Genomic DNA, 20,358 nt, shown 5'->3' with positions numbered 1-20,358 from the left:
GGAGGTATATATATAAAATGAAAAAAATCAAGAAAATAGTTGGAGGGTGCCATCACTTTCTGTATGTTATCACATGAAAATTCGGTGTTCCCCCCTCTAATATATGACATTTATAGCCTGTATAGAATTTCACTCTGGCTCAGACATACCACTGATTCACATGAACAGTTCACATCACCAATGTTGCCCAGCCAGCATTTTGCTGAAAGAGACCAACCCCACCACACCGAAAACAAAACAACTTGGAAAATAGATGAGGCATTTACTTCATTTAACATGAATTAACAGTTCATTATAACCTGTTTGTCATTACAGTGCAAATTTATTATATCTTCCAATAGATCATGATCAGCTGATTGTTTCAGACAGATATTTCATTTAAAAAAACAACAAAAAAACTTAAATTTCTGAATTTAAATTTGGAACACATGGCACAAATAATTCAACCATGATCATTTCATTTCCAATAACAGACACTGCCAACATATATGACTGATCATAATTAAATCACAATGGCCATAGACAATCAGATAACCATGGTAACCAATCTATTACAGTCTGAAACAACGTCAGTGACCACACATGCAGTAATAACAAATCCTGTATAATACACTTCACGACTTAACATTTTAGACCTAGTGGTTTCCATTCTTGTTTTGACTTTGTTTCTTAACATTTTATTTCATATTCAACTCATTTCCTCAAGCAGCTTTCAGTTCGGAAAAACATTGGAACAAAACCGCAAAATAACATTTTTTGCAGGATGTTTAGCATTTCACATTCATGGCCTAGATTTTCCAAAGCTCTCTTAGCGCTAAAATAGTTTTACGTTAATGTTAAGATTGTCGTAAATGCCATACGTTAACTTAAAACTATCTTACCGCAATAAGAGCTTCGAAAATCTTGGCCCAGATGTATACTTTTAAAATGAGGCCACATGCCATTACAGGTTAACTATAGGAATACAAGCAAATCTTGATTAATATACATGCATTTCTACATATCAATTACCTTAGTGCAATGGCCATGCCGCAATACAAACACACACTTCACTGAAAATAATTTCCGACTTTTCGAACATCAACTGTTGTTGCAGATGTATGTTTTTACAATGTAATAAAATACTGTTTGTTGTTAATGCCACACTGTATGGCATTTTGTCCATGAAAGAGAGGCTGGTCGGGCTTATATATACACACCATTAAAACTCCATTTTCCTTCAGGTTTCAGGCTCTCAACAGGTGAACCTGTAAACTAAACTATGAGGGTTGATGAGAAAGACTATGACCATGAACGGCAGTTCCAAGTAAAGATACAGTGTTTTGACATTAAAAGTGACAAGAGCCCTAAAGCTACATTAAATACTCTTGGATACACATTATATTTGTTGATACCAAAACTACTTTCCTTTCACTTGAATACTTCAGTTTTTCATCAACTTGTCAAGGATTCTCATTCAAAACAAAAGATGGCATCAAGGTCACTTCTTGGTTTACACAGTACATGTACCTTAATTCAATTTTTTATTTTATTAAATAAGACATGTTCTGCTCAAAAGAATGTTACATAACATTTCATATGACCTGCTGATAATCTTAATCTTAATGATACAAAAGTTATGATACAAAAGAACTGAATACCTTTGACTGATGGATTAACTCTAGTAAATGTGAAACAGGTTTTTTTCAACTCCCAGTAAAGTAAGTATAGCAATATGAAAGAATCAGGTATAACATATATATTAAGAGGTAAGTGAAAAGAAAAACTTGCTAGACATACAGCTTTAGGAACTATTTACAGAAATATACAGTTGCTGCTAACCCTAAACCTGACTTTTGCAAGTCACCTAATACCAGTTAGTAGTTATATACAGAAAAGCTAACATAGTCCTCTCGTCAGTTCTAAATTCTAAAATGTAATATTGATTAGTAATATATATTTCGTAAGAAGCTCATTCCTTAGCATTTCTGCATGCAGCCACAAGCACATCTCTTATTTGTACCAAATAAGATATTTTTGCATTTCAAAGTTTACAAACGGAAACAACTGAAATCTTTTCAGAAAGATATCAATATTTACATTTAAACAAACAAAAACAAATCATGTCTTATATAATGCTTTGTTTATTATGAATAATACTCAGCTTCCTTATTGTTTTGGCAAGGGGAACGTCTTTTCTTTCAGCCACACTTGGGCATGGAGAAGGTGGCATGTTACTGACTCATGGCCATTAATTTCATATCGGTCGGTAAAAGAACATACCATTTGAAATTTCACATATATTTTTCACATTTCCATTTAGGATTCATCATAAGTTTATATTTTCCCTCCATTTCTAAGATTTTTTTCAACAGGTTTCAACTAAAGTTATGAGTCATAATATACTTATAGCAACCATGATTGTATATGAGTCTTTCTGGTAAGCAGAGCATATAAAAGAATGTTTTCATTTTCTTCACATATGTATATTTCAGCATTTGCATATCATTGAACAAGGTTTACAAAAGGTCTATCTCTTACAGATATTATATATTCTAAAGATAGACAGGATACAAGGACTTCTACAATCTATATTTTTTTTCTCTTCACAGAGTACAGCCTCAACCTAATGGTTGTTACACACCACCGGCCCTGATGTCATTGCGAGGAATAAAGATTTACTTTAATACCATAACAATTTTGAGATGACCCCCTACTTGAAACGATTCACAGTACAATATATCTAGACAAAGCGGGACGCTACCATCACATGTAATCGATTAAAACTTCATGTAAACATAATCATGGGTGATTGGCCTATCGATCACCACTCATGACACCTACCAGTTCTTTATTGTTATTTCAGCTGAAAGCCGACTTTGACTCTCAACTAAATGACCTTGACACAAAAGGACGATAGCAAGGAAGATAAGTCTGCATAAAAGGGGCTGCGGTCAAAGCAAGCCCTCTCCTTGGTCAGCACTTGCTATCATGTCCAGTGTCTAGATATATTGTACTGTGAAGTGTTTCAAGTTGGGGGAGGTCATCTCAAATTTTTTACATTTATAAAAAAAAATCTTTAATGCTCTCAATGACACGAGGACCTGTGTTACACACCCACACACACGTGTCATAACAAAGTTTGCAAAACAGTAGCTGTGATTCTTGCCAACAGTAACTGGCTCTTTTCAATGAAAGTTTTATTTCATATTAGCAATAGTTACAGGGTATGAAATTTCAAGGGGTAAATTTGACTTAAAACATGTTATACTTTGTAAACAAATGGTGAATGACTCTCATTTGCTCAGAAAGACATCTGCTCAAAATGAAAATTGTCCTGTTCATGTTTCTAAACAGACAATTCAGTGGAAAGAATGACATTCAGACAATGAATTGGCCTCCTCAGTCCCCAAACTGCAGTATCACCAAAAATGTATGGAGAACTCTAAAAATCAGGCTACAAAGACAATTAGTTAAGGTTGTTTCATGCAACGGGAGGCTAACCTTAGTAAAGGTCTAAGGTTGTAATCTTAGAGATAAGGTTGACCTTAAGAGATAGGGTTGCTTTGAACAACGGAGCACTGGACTATTGTCATGTGACACAATGTACAATACAAAGCACAACCTATGTGTCAAATACTCAAAAATCTGAGGTTCTTCTGCACGAAGAGATCAACTGTGTTTGTTTGAGATTTTGACAATCACTGTACACCCATTATGGTACACAATGCATCATGACAAACATTGTGCACAATGCATCAAACCCTCTACTGTAGACAATGCATCATGACAACCATTGTGCACAATGTATCAAACCCTCTGTTGTAGACAATGCATCATGACAACCATTGTGCACAATGTATCAAACCCTCTGTTGTAGACAATGCATCATGACAACCATTGTGCACAATGTATCAAACCCTCTGTTGTAGACAATGCATCATGACAACCATTGTGCACAATGTATCAAACCCTCTGTTGTAGACAATGCATCATGACAAACATTGTACACAATGCATCAAACCCTCTACTGTAGACAATGCATCATGACAACCATTGTGCACAATGTATCAAACCCTCTGTTGTAGACAATGCATCATGACAACCATTGTGCACAATGTATCAAACCCTCTGTTGTAGACAATGCATCATGACAACCATTGTGCACAATGTATCAAACCCTCTGTTGTAGACAATGCATCATGACAACCATTGTGCACAATGTATCAAACCCTCTGTTGTAGACAATGCATCATGACAACCATTGTGCACAATGTATCAAACCCTCTGTTGTAGACAATGCATCATGACAACCATTGTGCACAATGTATCAAACCCTCTATTGTAGACAATGCATCATGACAACCATTGTGCACAATGTATCAAACCCTCTGTTGTAGACAATGCATCATGACAACCATTGTGCACAATGTATCAAACCCTCTGTTGTAGACAATGCATCATGACAACCATTGTGCACAATGTATCAAACCCTCTATTGTAGACAATGCATCATGACAAACATTGTGCACAATGCATCAAACCCTCTACTGTAGACAATGCATCATGACAACCATTGTGCACAATGTATCAAACCCTTTATTGTAGACAATGCATCATGACAATCAAGATACACTATCACCATAATCAAGGTACATTATGCATCATGACAACTATTGTGCACAATGTATCAAACCCTTTATTGTAGACAATGCATCATGACAATCAAGGTACACTATCACCATAATCAAGGTACATGATGCATCATGACAACCATTGTGCACAATGTATCAAATCTTTTATTGTAGACTATGCATCATGACAATCAAGATACACTATCACCATAATCAAGGTACACAATTTACCACACCCATTATCGAACACAATGCATTATGACAATCTTAACACAATGTATCACACAATGCATCATGACAAACATGTTACGCGTCACATATGAAAAGTACCACATATTACCATCATTCCATGTTCAAACATTAACAACAATTTGGAAATTTTGGCCCAGAAATGTTCTCAACAGATAAAATTTACACAATAAGCATTTTAGTATGACTAATTACAATTACAAAAATAACGCCATTGGTAAATGTGAGATGAAGGCCCTTTCGGTGCTCTATAAATGAAAAATTTCCATTTTACACAGAAATCTTCAACAAGTTGGAGAAACTGTTAAGAAACGTGATCAAGTTCTCTGAAGTTTGGGGGAATAAAGTTCTACGTCACAATATCAGACATCTATCCAAGCAGTTTTGGGGAAAAGTTTATATTGATATTTTGATATTTTGATATCTCAAGAGCAAGATTCCTAGGTATGCCTTTCTCTGAAGTTTTCAGCAAGTTTGGAGTTTTCTCTGTTGGCCTGTAATTTCAATACAACAGATAAAATATTTCATTAAGTTTTTCTCCACCATTATTAGTATGCCTTTCAACAATTAAACAAGGGAATATAGTGACCATATCATAGTACTTCCTTTGACCAACCAGGGATTCTCTTTTTGCCCATTATATTTCTTACAAGCTGCAAGCAGCATACTATGTATTACCATTGCCAACCCCCATAATCTTAGTCCCTGAATTTAATACAATCCCAGCAAAAACAAATCAGAACTGAAAAGGTGAATAATCTTGTATAGTGATGTTCAATCGCACATTTGAACATTTGACTTTTACTGACAATATTACATTCACTTGTTCCATCACACAAAAAGATACGATATCGTTTTCTTAGTGGTCACCAAAAATAAGTGTTACCAACAGATAAACCGACCCCCTTAAACAGGATTCAAAATTCAGCTTATCAGTGGTGATATACAGGGTTTTTTTCATAAAACATGTTTCATGTAAATCAGACAACTGGAAAGAAGATAGACGAAGTGCCTCTATCAGATCTTTAATTAAAACAGGACTGTTAACAATGCAAAGTCCTTTTACCCAGTGACCTTGTACATATGCACCAATATCATGACGATTCAGAGAGAACAGAATTACATTCAACAATGAATAATTATAAATGTTCCCGGAACAGTACAAGATTCCTTCTCTGTGCAATACAAAAGTCTCTCTTAATCTCATTATAGGGCTCAGGCCCCATTTCACAAAGCTTTCGTAAGCCTAACACCTCTTAACTTTTCTCGTAACATTTGTACCTCCCGTGCTGTAAGAGTTACTAGATCTTAGGCTTGTGAGAGCTTTGTAAAAAGGGGCTTTGATCTTCAACCATGCTTCCTCAATACTTGTTCCTCTACAGCAAGAAATTAGTTGAAAATGATAAATTCTTTGTAAACATTGATATCTAAAGCCTTTCCACTGTTTCTGTTGTTTGCAAACAATGTACTGTACTGTAAGTCAAAAATATCTCAGTCTTAAGGAGATGCTTCTACTATGTGTTGTTAATATCTTAATGTCTACTGATATAAATACAGCTTGTGAAACAGGACATCCACATAAGGTCTTTTCACAATTAATGCTGAATATGAGTCCCTTGGGACTGAAATCTTAAAATAATTCAAAAAGCTAAAACTGTAACATTTTGCAATAGATTGTTGTTCTTGAATATCCACAATAAAATGATTTTAAAAAATAAAACTCAAGCACCAATTGGATAAACAGTAAAGATTCCAACATTTGAAATCTATTGCTTTCACGGTTAAAATCACATGCATTCAATGAATGTTTGGTCATTTTTTTTCACCACTGCCTCTTCTCCAAGCTTCAGGCGAGCAAAAGCAAGCAGACACCAAGCTGACCTTGACCTCTTCATTTGAAGGTCATGCAGATTTATCCAGCTAGGAGCAGGGAGTGCTTCTTTTCTGTATGACGGTCAGTGCCGATCATTTTGTATGACTTTGGGGACTGAAGTCACATTGTTCCAGCAGTCAGAACCAGACGTGAACTGTTTGGGGATTTGGGAAATCTATTACCATAACACAATCCAGTCAACCATAAGGGAGAGAGGGAGAATGACAAGTAGCTGCTCTTAAATGTTTGCTTTCATATCATTCAGCCTACATTCATTAATAATAAAATAAACATTCATAAAATATCTATCATATTAGTGATTTTTCAGACAGGGTATTAAAATCATTATTCATCTCCCTTGAAGTCTGGACCTGATATGTTATGCACTGGTATCTAGTTCAAATGACTGCTGTTGTTTGGAGTTGACAAAATCTCTCTTAAGATGTTATCTTTCAAGATTGAATCCAGGGGTGCCATCAGGTCCTTTCGGCTGACGAGACACGGCATTGTCGGCAGGGGACACCTCAAACTTTGGGACCAATCCAGTAGGTCTGTAATTGAAGAGACATTTCCAATTATCTCACCTCACACATAAATGTTACTGTCTGATTGACTGAACGCTCTTCTATTATTTTCACTGCATCCCGTGTACAAGCGAGGAGTATTGCAATAGCTGCCAATAGCAACTCATTCTGCACTTTATGGTAGTTACCTTTGATAACATTGCATCATCCATGATGCACGGAAATTACCAATGTTTTACAAATGCAAATCGATGGAAGGGAGATAGCTCTTATGTCGTCTGCCATATCTAGCAATGGCTACGAAAAAATTTGCCTGACATTCCAATAAATAAATTCTGACAAAACATTCAAATGGAGTCCCTGTGAATGTTAAGTAATGGAAAAAATATTGCAGCGATTTTACTAAGACAATACCTATAGGAAAAAACGGCAAGAATCAAGATTTGAAATGCTTGATTTGCACAAGTTGGCTGAATTAACACTGAGGTGTTCGGTAAGATAAATATGTTGTTCACTGGTCCTTCCAGAACCATGGGTAGCGGTACCCTTGATGTTTGTTTATGTTGCCTGAGCCCAAAGGGAACATAAACATTATTAAAACGAACATCAAGAGTACCTCAACCCATGGTCCCCTTGTAACCAGTGAACAACTTATAATATCCTTTCATATTCACATAAACATAACAGGTTTCAAATTTAAAACAGTTGTATGCGGCTGCAGTTGTGCCATTCAGCTATTGTCCAGAGATAGTCCACAACATGACCGTCGATCTATGCATTTGGAATACGGTACTTTGTGTCAACCACGTCTTCGAGTCTGACCACCCGATCCCTAGTCCAGGCTGTAAATAATAGACAGGACCAGACAATCCAGTGGTCAACAGCATAAGCATTGATCTACACATTTGAGATATGATGACATGTCAGCGAGTCTGACCACCTGATCATGTTCCTCAAATTTGTCCATTTTCCAAATTCAAAATCACACATTCGTTTCATGACAAACTTAGAACTTCCTTGTCAGCAATAATTTTAGACCCTTTGTTTCTTGTTAAAAGCTGCACTTGGCAGTATTCCAGCCACATGGTCTGTAAATAATACAGTCCAGATCAGACAATCCACTGATCAACATCATGAGCATCAATCTGTGCAGTTTGGATCCAGTGACATGTTAGTCAACTCTTACGACAAGCACAGATTGCTGAGGAAATATTTTAACCAGTTTCTTCTTAGGCACTAGACCCTGTGGAGTGCAGTTTTTGTGCTTTATAAATAATTAAGTCTGGACCAACTGATTTACATCAAGAACATCAATCCAGCTGATTGGGATAGAACAATATGTAGTCACACAAATCACTCAGACTGACCACCCAATCCAAACAACAAGCATAGTTTGATGGAACCCAGAATCTCAATGGATGGACTTTTTACACAGGGTCTAGATTTTCAAAGCTCTCTTAGCGCTAAGATGGTGGTAAATTAATGTTAATGCATGGCACTTACGACTATCTTACGCTAAGAGAGCTTCAAAAATCTAGATCCAGGTAACCTCACACGTCAAGGAGTATGATGATACATCGGTCCAATGGTTGTGCATGCATCATGGGGATGTGTCAGACATGCATGAATACCTCTCATCTCCCTGTCCTGCCTCCACATCATTAGCTGATGGTTCTTCCAAACTTCCAAAGATCCTCAGTCTTGCCTGGGCATACTCAGCTTCACGTTGTTCCAGGGTTTTCATTGGTTTGGCTGCCTGATTGCTGAAAACAAAGTGACTGGTTCATCAGCTGCTTTGGAAATGACCAAAACAATGGGACATTGAGTTTAGTTTTGCACCACACTCAGCAATATTCCAGTAATATGGCAACAGTCTGCAAATAATCAAGTCTGAACAGACAATCCAGTGGTCAACAGCATGAGCATGAATCTTTTCAACTGGGATACAACATGTGTCCCCCAAGTCTGCGAGGCTGACCACCTGATCCTGTTGGTCACCATTTCCATCAAGTATGGGTTACTGAGTGAGCAGGAGAGTGCGTTTAGCAATATTCCAGCGTATAGCAGCAGTCTGTAAATAATCGAGTCTGGACCAGACAATCCAGTGACCATCAACATGAGCACTGATCTGCGCAACTGTGAACCAATGACGTGTCATCCAACTCAGCGAGCCCGACCACCCGATCCTGTTAGTCGCCTCTTACGACAAGCTTAGTCGCTTTTTATGGCAAGCATGGGTTACTGAACTGAAGTCAGAAATATAACCCTCGTTTTCACCTTGGTTTACAGATATTTCACTCAACAATTCAACAGGAAAACACACTTATAAAAACTGCAAAGGTTTTTTTATGACAAAGTCATCAAGCCACTGTTGCAGGATCCAACTAATCCAGCATACTACACAATGTCTAATCACCTTGGCAGGTTCGACTGACTCATTACAGACCCTACATTTACATTAAAAGCTGCCATAAATTTTCCACACAGAGGAGTAAGATTTGGGTGTCCCCCCCCCCCCCCCCCCCCCCATACAGGATACTGCAACTGAGCAAATCTGTGGTCAAATAATAACACATGCTATCAGTACATGTTGACACAATAATATAAAAGCTAGAACCTTATAAATAAACTCTGCAAGCAAAGAAACTGCATGAGGTAAAGTGAAAAAAGTTGTTTCCACAGCTGTGCTGCACTACGCCCGTAACGCATGCTCAGTGAATAGGTTCGCATAGCTTGAAACCGCCTGCCTGGAGTGAGTGAGTGAGTTTGGTTTTATGCCAAATTTAGCAATATTCCAGCGATATCACGGCGGGGAACACCAGAAAATGGGCCTCACACATTGTACCCATGTGGGGAATCGAACCTGGGTCTTTGGTGTAACGAGCGAACGCTTTTAACCACTAGGCTACCCCACCGCCCCCAGCCTGCCCGGAGTATAAGGTAGTGAGCAGTAGTAGAGCAGAAAACTTAATGTCTGGTTTATTGACACCTATATGTCTGCCTGCCTGTCTGCTAAAGACAATATGCAATACACAGCTTCACTCATTGACCACATGCAATTTGAACTTATCACCTATCAGGCTATACGCCATAAAGAAAATAAATTGATTCACGACTCAGGCCGCATTATGTAATTAGGCAGGTGTGATGCTGTCTCCCAGGGGCTTTGTTTCGAGGACAGTAAGCCAAAGTACAAAATACTGCACTTTTGAATCGCGATTGTTGATTGCACGCTTATAATTTTGTTCATTTGTTTTTTCACAAGCAGTAATGTATATTATATGTCATGAATAAGTGATAACTGTGTTTTAATTAGGTTTGATTGTTTGGCTGCATGTGACCTTTAACTTAACACTTCTGATAATGGATCACAGTATCCAAGTAATTGATTCTTACGTTGTTACTAAATAGCCAACTAAGAAATGAGGATTGAACGCTATTGATTTGTGGGGCTATAAAATGTTACCAAATGGAAGTTGAGCTACACAAGGACTTGTCATGTATCAAGAGAGGTTGACCAGTATTGTGTTCATGCCAGCACCAAATACCTGTCACTTAAAACTTTCTGATTTCTTCCCTTCGTTTATGGTGTAAATCCAACTTTTGTACATTTCAAAATGGAACATTAAAATGGAATATATGAGTATTATAACAATCAGTCGACGAAGGACAGTAAAAAACTAGAACATCACAGAAATGAATGTAAAACTAGTAGCTATGCCTAAAACAATTTATCTATAGAGGACAATACAATATAAAACCGGGCTATAGATTGCCAACAACTGAAGGTAGATCACCATTCTAGGGACCATGGGGACTTACAGTACTTTTGCTACCTGCATGGACCCTAGCTGGATTTACATCATCCCCTCAGCCATCAGCAATTTCGGAAATCTAGCCATACAATAAAAATACACTTATACTACCATTAAAAACGTGGAAATTTAGAATTTACTTTGCATGTTTGTGGACTTACGTACCCTCTCAGGAGGACAATAATTTTACAATACTTCAACCCCCTTTGAGGGTACAGCCACCAACAATTCAAGTTACTAATTCAAACTACCAGTCATTAAAATACATCTATTTACAGAAACATATTATTCAAAATTCAACCAAAAAATCAATTTCTTTTAAAAAACCTATAATTAAATGAGAATTAACGCTGGTAAAAAGATCCTTAATTGTTTTAACTGTAAAATACTTATCCCTTGTGATGGAGAATTCAACACAGTCAAGCAGAATATGCTTGACCGTGACTCTCTCATCACAAGGGATACAAAATGGAGGATCTTCACCTTTTAACAGGTACGCATGAGTGTATCTAGTGTGGCCAACACGACATCGTCGCAAAATAACCTCTTCAAATCTGGACTGACAACCCAAGTGGGTATAACCAATGTAAGGTTTTGTCTCATGTAATTTATTGATACCCACTTGGGTGTCCCACTTCTTTTGCATCAGATCACGGATATAAGATCTAATGGTGGCTTTGTAATCACTATAAGGAATAAGAAGTGGTGTCACAGATTTGTTGAGTGCTGCTTTAGCAGCAAGGTCAGCCAGTGTGTTACCAGAAATGCCTACATGGCTGGGTAACCAACAAAAGACGATGTCGTATTGGCCAGTAGCAAGATCATTATACAATTCAATAATTTCTATTAAAAGTGGATGTTTGCAAGAAATATTTTTAATAGCCTGAAGGCAAGAAAGAGAATCGGAATAGATTATATATTGTTTACGTTTCGGGTGTCTTTGAATATATTTGAGAGCTGTTAATATGGCGTTAGCTTCAGCTGTAAAAATAGAACTATTATCTGGTAATCTAGAAGATATTGTTCTGGATCCAATGACAGTGGCACAAGCCACTGCGCCACCGTCCTTGGACCCATCTGTAAATAAAGGTTTGTAATTGCTATATTTATGCTTTAATTGATGATATTCTTGTTTATATTGTAAGTCATTTGTTTCTGATTTTTTAAAAAATGTTAATGTTAGGTCAACTTGTGGCCTAACCAACTGCCAAGGAGGAGAAGAAAGAAGACGGGAAGGCGATATACTTTCCAGCTCAATACCGGCAGAAGAAATAAATGGTTTAATTCTGTGCCCAAGAGGTGGAACAAGAGAAGACTTTTTGTTATACAAATCTTCATAAAGGGGATTGAACACACAGTTATAGGCAGGGTTAGATTCATCAGAATATAATTTAGTAGTGTATTGTAAAGACAATTTTATACGACGTTGAGTAAGAGATGGTTCATCGGCCTCAACGTAGAGACTATCAATAGGTGAAGTTCTGAAAGACCCAAGGCAAAGTCTTAAGCCTTGATGGTGGACAGAATCAAGAAGTTTAAGGTTGCTGTTGCAGGCTCCACCATATACGATGGAACCATAATCGAGTTTCGAACGTATGAGTGATCGATACAGGTGTAAGAGGGTTGCTTGATCTCCTCCCCACTTTGTGTTGGAAACAACTTTCAACAAGTCAAGAGCCTTCAAGCATTTAGTTTTAAGGGACTTGATATGAGGCAGAAATGTTAAATGGGAGTCAAAGATTAGGCCCAAGAACTTGGCCTCCTTTACAACTTTGATGGGAGTGCCATCTAGAGATAGTTCAGGGTCCTTATGTGGTTTATATTTTCTGCAAAAATGTATACAGTTAGTTTTGGATTTAGAAAATTTAAAGCCGTTTTCAAGACACCATTTATTTATTTTGTTTAAACACAACTGCAGTTGTCGTTCAATAGTATGCATATTTTTCCCACGACAAGAAATATTAAAATCATCCACAAATAATGATCCATCAATTGAATCGTTTAAAACTTTTGATAAACTGTTTATCTTTATGCTAAAAAGTGTGACAGACAAAATACTGCCTTGTGGAACACCCTGATCCTGATTGTAATGATCAGACAGGGTAGAACCCACTCGAACTTGAAACTGTCTGTCCTTTAAAAAATTTGCTATAAATTGAGGTAAACGACCTCGCAAGCCGTAGTCATGTAGGTCTCTTAAAATACCATATTTCCAGGTTGTGTCATATGCTTTTTCTAGATCAAAAAAGATAGACACAGTATGTTGTTTATTAATTAGTGCATTTTTAACAAATGATTCTAAACGCACTAAGTGATCGACAGTACTTCTGTTTTTACGGAAACCACACTGTATATCAGTTATAAGGTTATTTGTTTCCAAGTACCAAACTAGTCGATTGTTTATCATGCGTTCCATGGTCTTGCAAACACAGCTAGTTAATGAAATCGGACGATAATTGGATGGATCCGTATGATCACGTCCAGGTTTAGGTATGGGTACTACTATGGCGTCACGCCATGAGGGAGGAAAGTTACCTGATGTCCAAATATCATCAAAAATATTGAGAAGAGTTTCTAGGCAGGATTCTGGTAAGTGCTTCAGGAGTTGATAATGTATGTTATCAGCTCCAGTAGCAGTGTCATGAGCTTGATCAAGAGCAGTATGGAGTTCATGAATAGAAAACGTTTCATTATAATCTTCCCCATTATCAGAATTGAAATTAATAGTTTTCTTTTCTTGTTGTTTTTGATATTGCTGGAATTTTGGTACATAATTTGAAGAGGAAGAGTGTTTAGCAAGGGTTTCACCTAGTTTATTAGCAATATCTGATTTATCAGTAAGCAATTGATCTCCATGTTTGAGATGATGGACAGTAGATTTAGTACCTTTACCTTTGATTTTCTGGACCATGTTCCATACCTTGGACATGGGTGTCCGAGAATTTATTTTGGACACATAATTTTGCCAAGATTGGCGTTTGTTTTGTTTAAAAGTACGCCGCGCTTTAGCATTTAAAATTTTAAATTTATTTAAATTATGTACCATAGGATGGCGACGGAAATAATGTTCTGCCTTTTTCCTTGCCTTCCTAGCTTGTTTGCACTCATCGTTGAACCATGGTTTTCTTATGTGTGGAACTACAGAGGAATTTGGTATACACTCATCAGCTATGGAATTCAGTTCGTCAGTAAAACATTTAATAGCATCAGGAACGTCAATAAAAAGTTCGGGTTTAAGTTTTTCAGCACATAGTGTTTCATATAAAGTCCAGTTAGCCTTTGTAAAATTCCGCCTTGATGATGGAGGAACATCAGATGGAGTTACAGCTTTTAATATAGTAGGAAAATGGTCACTTCCACAGAGGTCATCGTGGACTGACCATTCAAATTCATTTAATAGTTCTGAATTTGTAAGTGACAAGTCGAGAGCAGAATAAGTCCCTGTACCAGGGTGTAAATATGTGTTGGAACCATCATTATAAATACATAAATCATTGTCAGAACAAAAGTCCTCCAACAATTTACCTCTAGTGTTTGTATTTACACTACCCCAGAGTGGGTTGTGGCCATTTAAATCTCCCATTATAATACAGGGCTTTGGGAGCTGATCATATAGAGCTTGAAGATCGGTTTTGGCAAAAGCCGAAGATGGTGAAATATAAAGAGAGCATAGCGTAAACGCTACATGTAAAATAATTCTCACTGCAACAGCCTGCATATTAGTATTAAGTGAAACAGGGCTTTGAATAACATTTTGTTTGACTAGAATGGATGATCCGCCAGTGGCCCTATCACCCAGAGGTGAAAAACAATGATATGCATTAAAATGGCGAAGGTCAAATGCATCTGTTTGTTTTAAATATGTCTCTTGGAGACATAACGCTGAAGGTGTGAAATCTTGGACTAATAGCTGTAATTCATGTAAATTAGTCCTCAAACCTCTGCAGTTCCATTGGACAATATTATTGGAATAAACTATCTTTTGGGGGGATTTTTTGGGGATCTACCCCGCACTCTTTTGGAGGGCGACAAGCTATGTGCCCTAGAATGGACGTTTTCAGAAACATCCATATCTTCAAGAGACCCATATTTATTAAACAATTGAATTTTATTTTGTGACCCCTTAGGAGCTCTGCCACTTTGTTGTTTTGAAGCATCTGACTTAGGTTTGGGTTTAGTTTTAACAATTTGTTGTCTATCAGCTGTTGAATGAGACTCAGAGCGTGACTGTGAAGATGACTTATGATCAGAGGACTTTGATGTAGTAGGAAGTGATTCCTCAGTCTGGGATGATATAGCAGGGTATAAAACCTGTGGGGAGTCGGAACTGACCCAAGTCAAGGTAGTTTGGCATCCTGTGGATGATTTTGTTATTTTAGAGCTGAATTCAGATGATGATTTTGCTACTGTAGCATAACTTTCTAGAAGGTCAGATCTCTTCACCAGTTTCTTTGCCTCAGAAAAAGAGATATTTTGGGTGAACTTTATTTTGTTAATCGCCATTTGCTCTTTCCATATTGGACACTGTTTTGACGAAGATGAATGGTCGCCAGAGCAGTTAGTGCATTTTTTAAAGTCACTGTCACAATCTTCTGTTGTGTGTGTCTTCTCACCACAGTGAGCACACACTACAGACAATGTGCAGGTAGATACACCGTGTCCATATTTCTGACATTTAAAATACCTGAGCGGGTTGGGGATGTAGGTTTCAACTTGGATATTGCAGTAACCCGCCTTTACTGATTTGGGAGCATTTGGCAATGAAAAAGAAAACAGATAGGTATTTGTTTGGATTGTTTCATTGTTTTTTCGGGTGGAAAAGCGCTTCACATACAGCACACCTTGATCCTTCATTTCGCATGCTATATCAAGCTCGGACATGTCAGCAAACAACCGATCACGATCTCTGACGATACCTTTACTTGTGTTCAAGGTCTTGTGAGCAGAGACCGTGACCGGAATGCCCACAAAAGATTCAATGTTCATCAGATTGGTTGTCTGCTGTTTCTTGCCACACTCTATTAGCAATGCACCCGAACGCAAGCGTCTAATGTTCTTGACATCCCCAGCAATACCTTGAATGCCCTTAGATACTGCGAAAGGGTTCAACTTCAATGGTGTCTTGTCCGGAGTCTCAATAACGAGGAAACGTGGCCAATACTCAATCGATAGAGACGGTCTATGAGAAGTATCAACGGGATCAATTTCAAGTGGACGTTTGGTTTTTTTGGGGGGTATTTCATAAGCCATGATTGGTGTCATATGATTCATCATCCGAGCTCCCCACCCACCACGGAGTATCACAAGGACAATGCTAAAGCAAGCGGGCCTCCAGCTTGCAGCACCAAGGATACCCGGATGATATACTCCAGCAGAAGAATTAAGAGATTAATAATTCTACCAGATTGGCCCATGAGCCACCGCCTTCTGGCATAGGACTCTAGGCAAATTACAGAACAACATACTTCAAATTCAACATGTTTTAGATTATAAAGCCAAGTCCAAATTTACAACGATTCCAAATGATATATGTGCATTGATAAATATAATAATGCTCCATGCACAGGGTTTGGCATGACCAGCCGATTGGTCGAACCGGGCCTATTCGACCACCCGTCTAGGCGAAGTCAGGGCCGAAGTGGTGTATTGAGCAACAGGAACACGGTTGCAAGCTCCTATTACTCTCAACCACCAGGATCCCCTCCTCCGCCGACACAGGGCTGCAACCCACGGCAAACGGGTTGGTGGACCAAATATCCCCCCGGGTCCACTACGGGGATGTCGGCGAGCTCTTGGCATTACCCAGCACCCACCACGAGGAGGTGGCTCGCCACGGGTGCCTGCCCAAGTTGGATGTGTCAATATTCGGATAATTCAATATTTTTTCTTGGTCCCATAAATATCAAGGCAACAGTGTTCGACTGTATTGTTATTTATAAAGTATCACACCTTTCTAAGTCTTCAGACATGCCATGCTGAAGGTCATGAAGGCAGGTTATCTATCCACTAGATCATCAGGTACTCGTTACTAAGACAGAAACATATTAAACAAAACTCATGTACCTGTTAGTTGCATTTACAGTTTTGGGAGACACAGTGTCCCTCTTCAGTATGCGGACTTGAGGCTGGTACTCAGTTCTAGCTGTGTCTTCTCTCATGCCAGCTGCCAACACTGAGGCACTGAATTCAGAAACACCAAAGTTAAAACATGATTATTGTTGATGTTCTTGAGAGGCGTATAGATGTTGGTATTTAAGTATAAGACAACATATCAGGGCTGGGACGATACACAATGTCACGATACGATACATAATGCAATATTTTACCTGCGATATGACGCGTATCACAATACATAAATCTTGAAAGAATGACACTGTATTAAGATTTCAAATGTTTATTTCAAGGTATTTGTGTATGAGATAAACACTACTGTTATAAATAGACACTAAACCTATCATACTTGTGTATTTTTCTATAAACAAGTACAGCCGTGCCATGTTTATCCAAACCTCAGATATCCAGAATATGCGCCTTCCGAACAAAAACTCCTTAAAACGAATTCACAACGGTGTAAAATTAATCACCTATCTGGAAATCCAGTTACCGTAATCGTACGGTCATTTTCACATACAAAACACTAAATTATGAGCATTTTTTGTCTCGTATATACGGATGGCTGAGTACCTGTATGTTTACACTTGCGATTACCAAGGGCATCGCGTGCCGTAACATGAAAGAAGTCGGCAATCTTTGAAGCGTGAGAAGATCAACTGCCTCTGAGTAGCAAGGTGACACTGAGTTCATTTTAAGGCATGTCAATTTGTGGGTCACTATAATTAATTAATCCGGATGATCAAGCAAGCCTGGACAGCTGTGAGCGAAAAGACAATTGCTAACTACTTTTGTCATGTGGATATTATCCAATCAAATGAGGAACCACAAGAAGACATGGGTATGAGACATTTTATGTATGCACTGAAAATTGTTTATGTGTAATCAATAAAGATTATGGCTGATGCCTACTATGTTCGTTTCTTTGAAACATTTCTTTGTACATATGGCCCGTGGATCAGACATCTGAAAATTCGCTTATCCGGACAATTTCAATACAAACACAAGTGTTCGGATAAACAGGGTACAGCTGTACTTTAACATATTTAACATACACCAATCGCCGATGCCATAGCTGAATCAAAACTTAAATGCATCACAATTGTTACAAGAGTGCATCTTCTGATAACTGTATTATTGATTAAGTAATAATTATTATTGGGTCACAACGTTTAGTGTTTGGAGTGATATTTATTATGGGTCACATTTCGTATCATAAATGTTCAGTGCTTTTAGTATTTTGGCTGCAGGCCTTTAAGGAAGTGGTCAAGAGTTGCCTCCCCTGATTAATTGTTGACTTCCCGGAGGCTGGCCGAGAAAATTCTACATTAATGACAACGGTCATACGTGCTTAAATGTTCACAAATTAGTGATGTAGTATATAAAGGCTGGTCCTGTTGATGACACAGGGCACACAGAGATTAACTGGAGTACATTAAACTGCCTGCCTTTGTCAATGCTTGACCTACGTAACCGCTGCCTGACTGCTCGCTGTGTTACATTCAGCAAAACTGTTTCTCACTCTCCCACCAAGACTTTAGTGAGTTGACATTGTGACCCATACTTTTAATTTGACTCAGTTACATTGTACTAGACACCTCTGTCGTAAATCATTATATCTTGCTCTTTGGTCAGTACATAATATTGGATATTTTAGACTTGTCTGGGTTTTATTCTGCTGGTTCTGATGGGATATTTTATACCTTTTGCCATTGCAAATTTCTAACCGTAGCAATATATATCGGTGCATTGTCCCAGCTCTCCAGAACATTATTGATGTCAACTTCTTTTTATTGCATACACAACATTTCTGGACTTTTCCTTGACCCTTCATCATCTACCTGAACCCCTAAACATGTATACAATAAAAAGATGTTGACATAAATAGTATATTGTATATTTATTGTATAGTTTTCATGAATAAAGATTCATAATCATTAATATCCATGAAACATGCCACCTTTGCCTCATACTTTATTGTGTGCAGCCATATTGTTATGTCATTTCTTAAAAACAAAATGATACCTTTCACATATTTACATGTATTTTTGCTGTTTATTATTTAATGCCGCACTCGCCTATAACCAAGCAGTATGACAATCTGTAAATGGTCCCAGCAGAACAAAACAATCCAGTGATTACAGTTTGTACATGAAAGTGACATGCAGAAAAACATACGCAAGTCTGACCACTTAATTCCAGTCATTTGCCTCTTGTGACAAGTACCCCACATTCTAACTTGTATTTTCACATGGCCCATTTACATTCAGTCAGCTTACAACATGCAAGCACACTGAAAAGCATTGATACTCATCACCATATATTCATGTTTTCAGAAAAACTTACATGAATTACAAAAGCTCAAAAAACATAACGAAGTAACATAAAAAGTATTTGTGTCATGAAACTGATAACTTACGTGGCTGTTTTTGGAGTTTTAACTTTCATTTCATTCAAACGCTTGTCCAATATCTGAAACATGACACAAAACAAAAGTTGCAAGGTGTTCATCAACAAGGAAAGGGCACAGGTATTTTCTTAACACATGCTGTCTTTTGCATGAACACATTCTGTTAGTATATGCACAGCAGAAGTCATACTTCACATTGTTTAAATTGAAATACCTAAGCGAACACAGAAGCAACAGATATTGCATCATTCTTGGGTTTCTTCGCTTTCATGAAGCCATAATAACAAAAACATGAGTTGAAAATCGATCTAAAAATAGGGTTTTTATTGTATTCCGCTTTGTCCCCAAATATAAGATTGCTCCAAAGGTCTCTACACAAACGTTACATGCTAAAAAAAATCCCGTTCTAACATATTTTCTTGTCCGATTTTCAATGAGGTTGGAACCAGGTAACAGTTCAAAATGAGGGGGTGGTAGTGGATCGGTTCACAATAGCGGAGTTAGTAAACTGAAAGTCAAGCACACTACTTTGTAAAATCGTCCCAAACCGTTTTCAAGCGCAGTATATCAAACCGATGAGTCTAGACGTGTTATACAGAAACACAAATGTTACGAGTAAGAGGCACTAACGCCCTGATCTTCTTGATCTTCCCAACTGTCAAGCACTTCTCCGTCTTCCGCCATTGCGGCTTCCTAAGCCGATTTCTGGATGTTGTAAATGAATTCCTCACCAAAGTGTCTTTTATACCCTGTATGATACAAC

The 20,358-nt window shown here is 37.8% G+C and overlaps 1 protein-coding gene across 1 annotated transcript; it reads right to left on the bottom strand.

Moving 5' to 3' along the window:
• Positions 1-3,158: 3,158 nt before the first annotated feature.
• Positions 3,159-20,335, bottom strand: LOC137268054 (SUZ RNA-binding domain-containing-like). Its single transcript, XM_067802556.1, has 5 exons — positions 20,226-20,335; positions 19,605-19,657; positions 17,138-17,254; positions 8,891-9,022; positions 3,159-7,286 (listed from the first exon to the last, which is right to left on the bottom strand). Exons 1-5 carry the CDS (start codon positions 20,277-20,279, stop codon positions 7,181-7,183), a joined length of 462 nt encoding a protein of 153 aa, XP_067658657.1. The 5' UTR covers positions 20,280-20,335; the 3' UTR covers positions 3,159-7,180.
• Between the last annotated feature and the right edge of the window lie 23 nt (positions 20,336-20,358).

Source organism: Haliotis asinina, chromosome 16, assembly GCF_037392515.1.
Source record: "Haliotis asinina isolate JCU_RB_2024 chromosome 16, JCU_Hal_asi_v2, whole genome shotgun sequence".
Lineage (NCBI taxonomy): Eukaryota > Metazoa > Mollusca > Gastropoda > Lepetellida > Haliotidae > Haliotis > Haliotis asinina.
Note: the sequence above shows the minus strand (reverse complement) of the source record. Positions and strands in the feature narration are given on the sequence as shown.

Coding starts and splice junctions, on each gene's coding strand:
- LOC137268054 (XM_067802556.1), bottom strand. CDS start 20,279: ATGGCGGAAGACGGAGAAGTGCTTGACAGTTGGGAAGATCAAGAAGAT. Junction 19,658..20,225: donor AAGATCAAGAAGATCAGGGC/GTTAGTGCCTCT, acceptor GTCATGTTTCAG/ATATTGGACAAGCGTTTGAA. Junction 9,023..17,137: donor ACTGTAAATGCAACTAACAG/GTACATGAGTTT, acceptor CTTTGTTTTCAG/CAATCAGGCAGCCAAACCAA.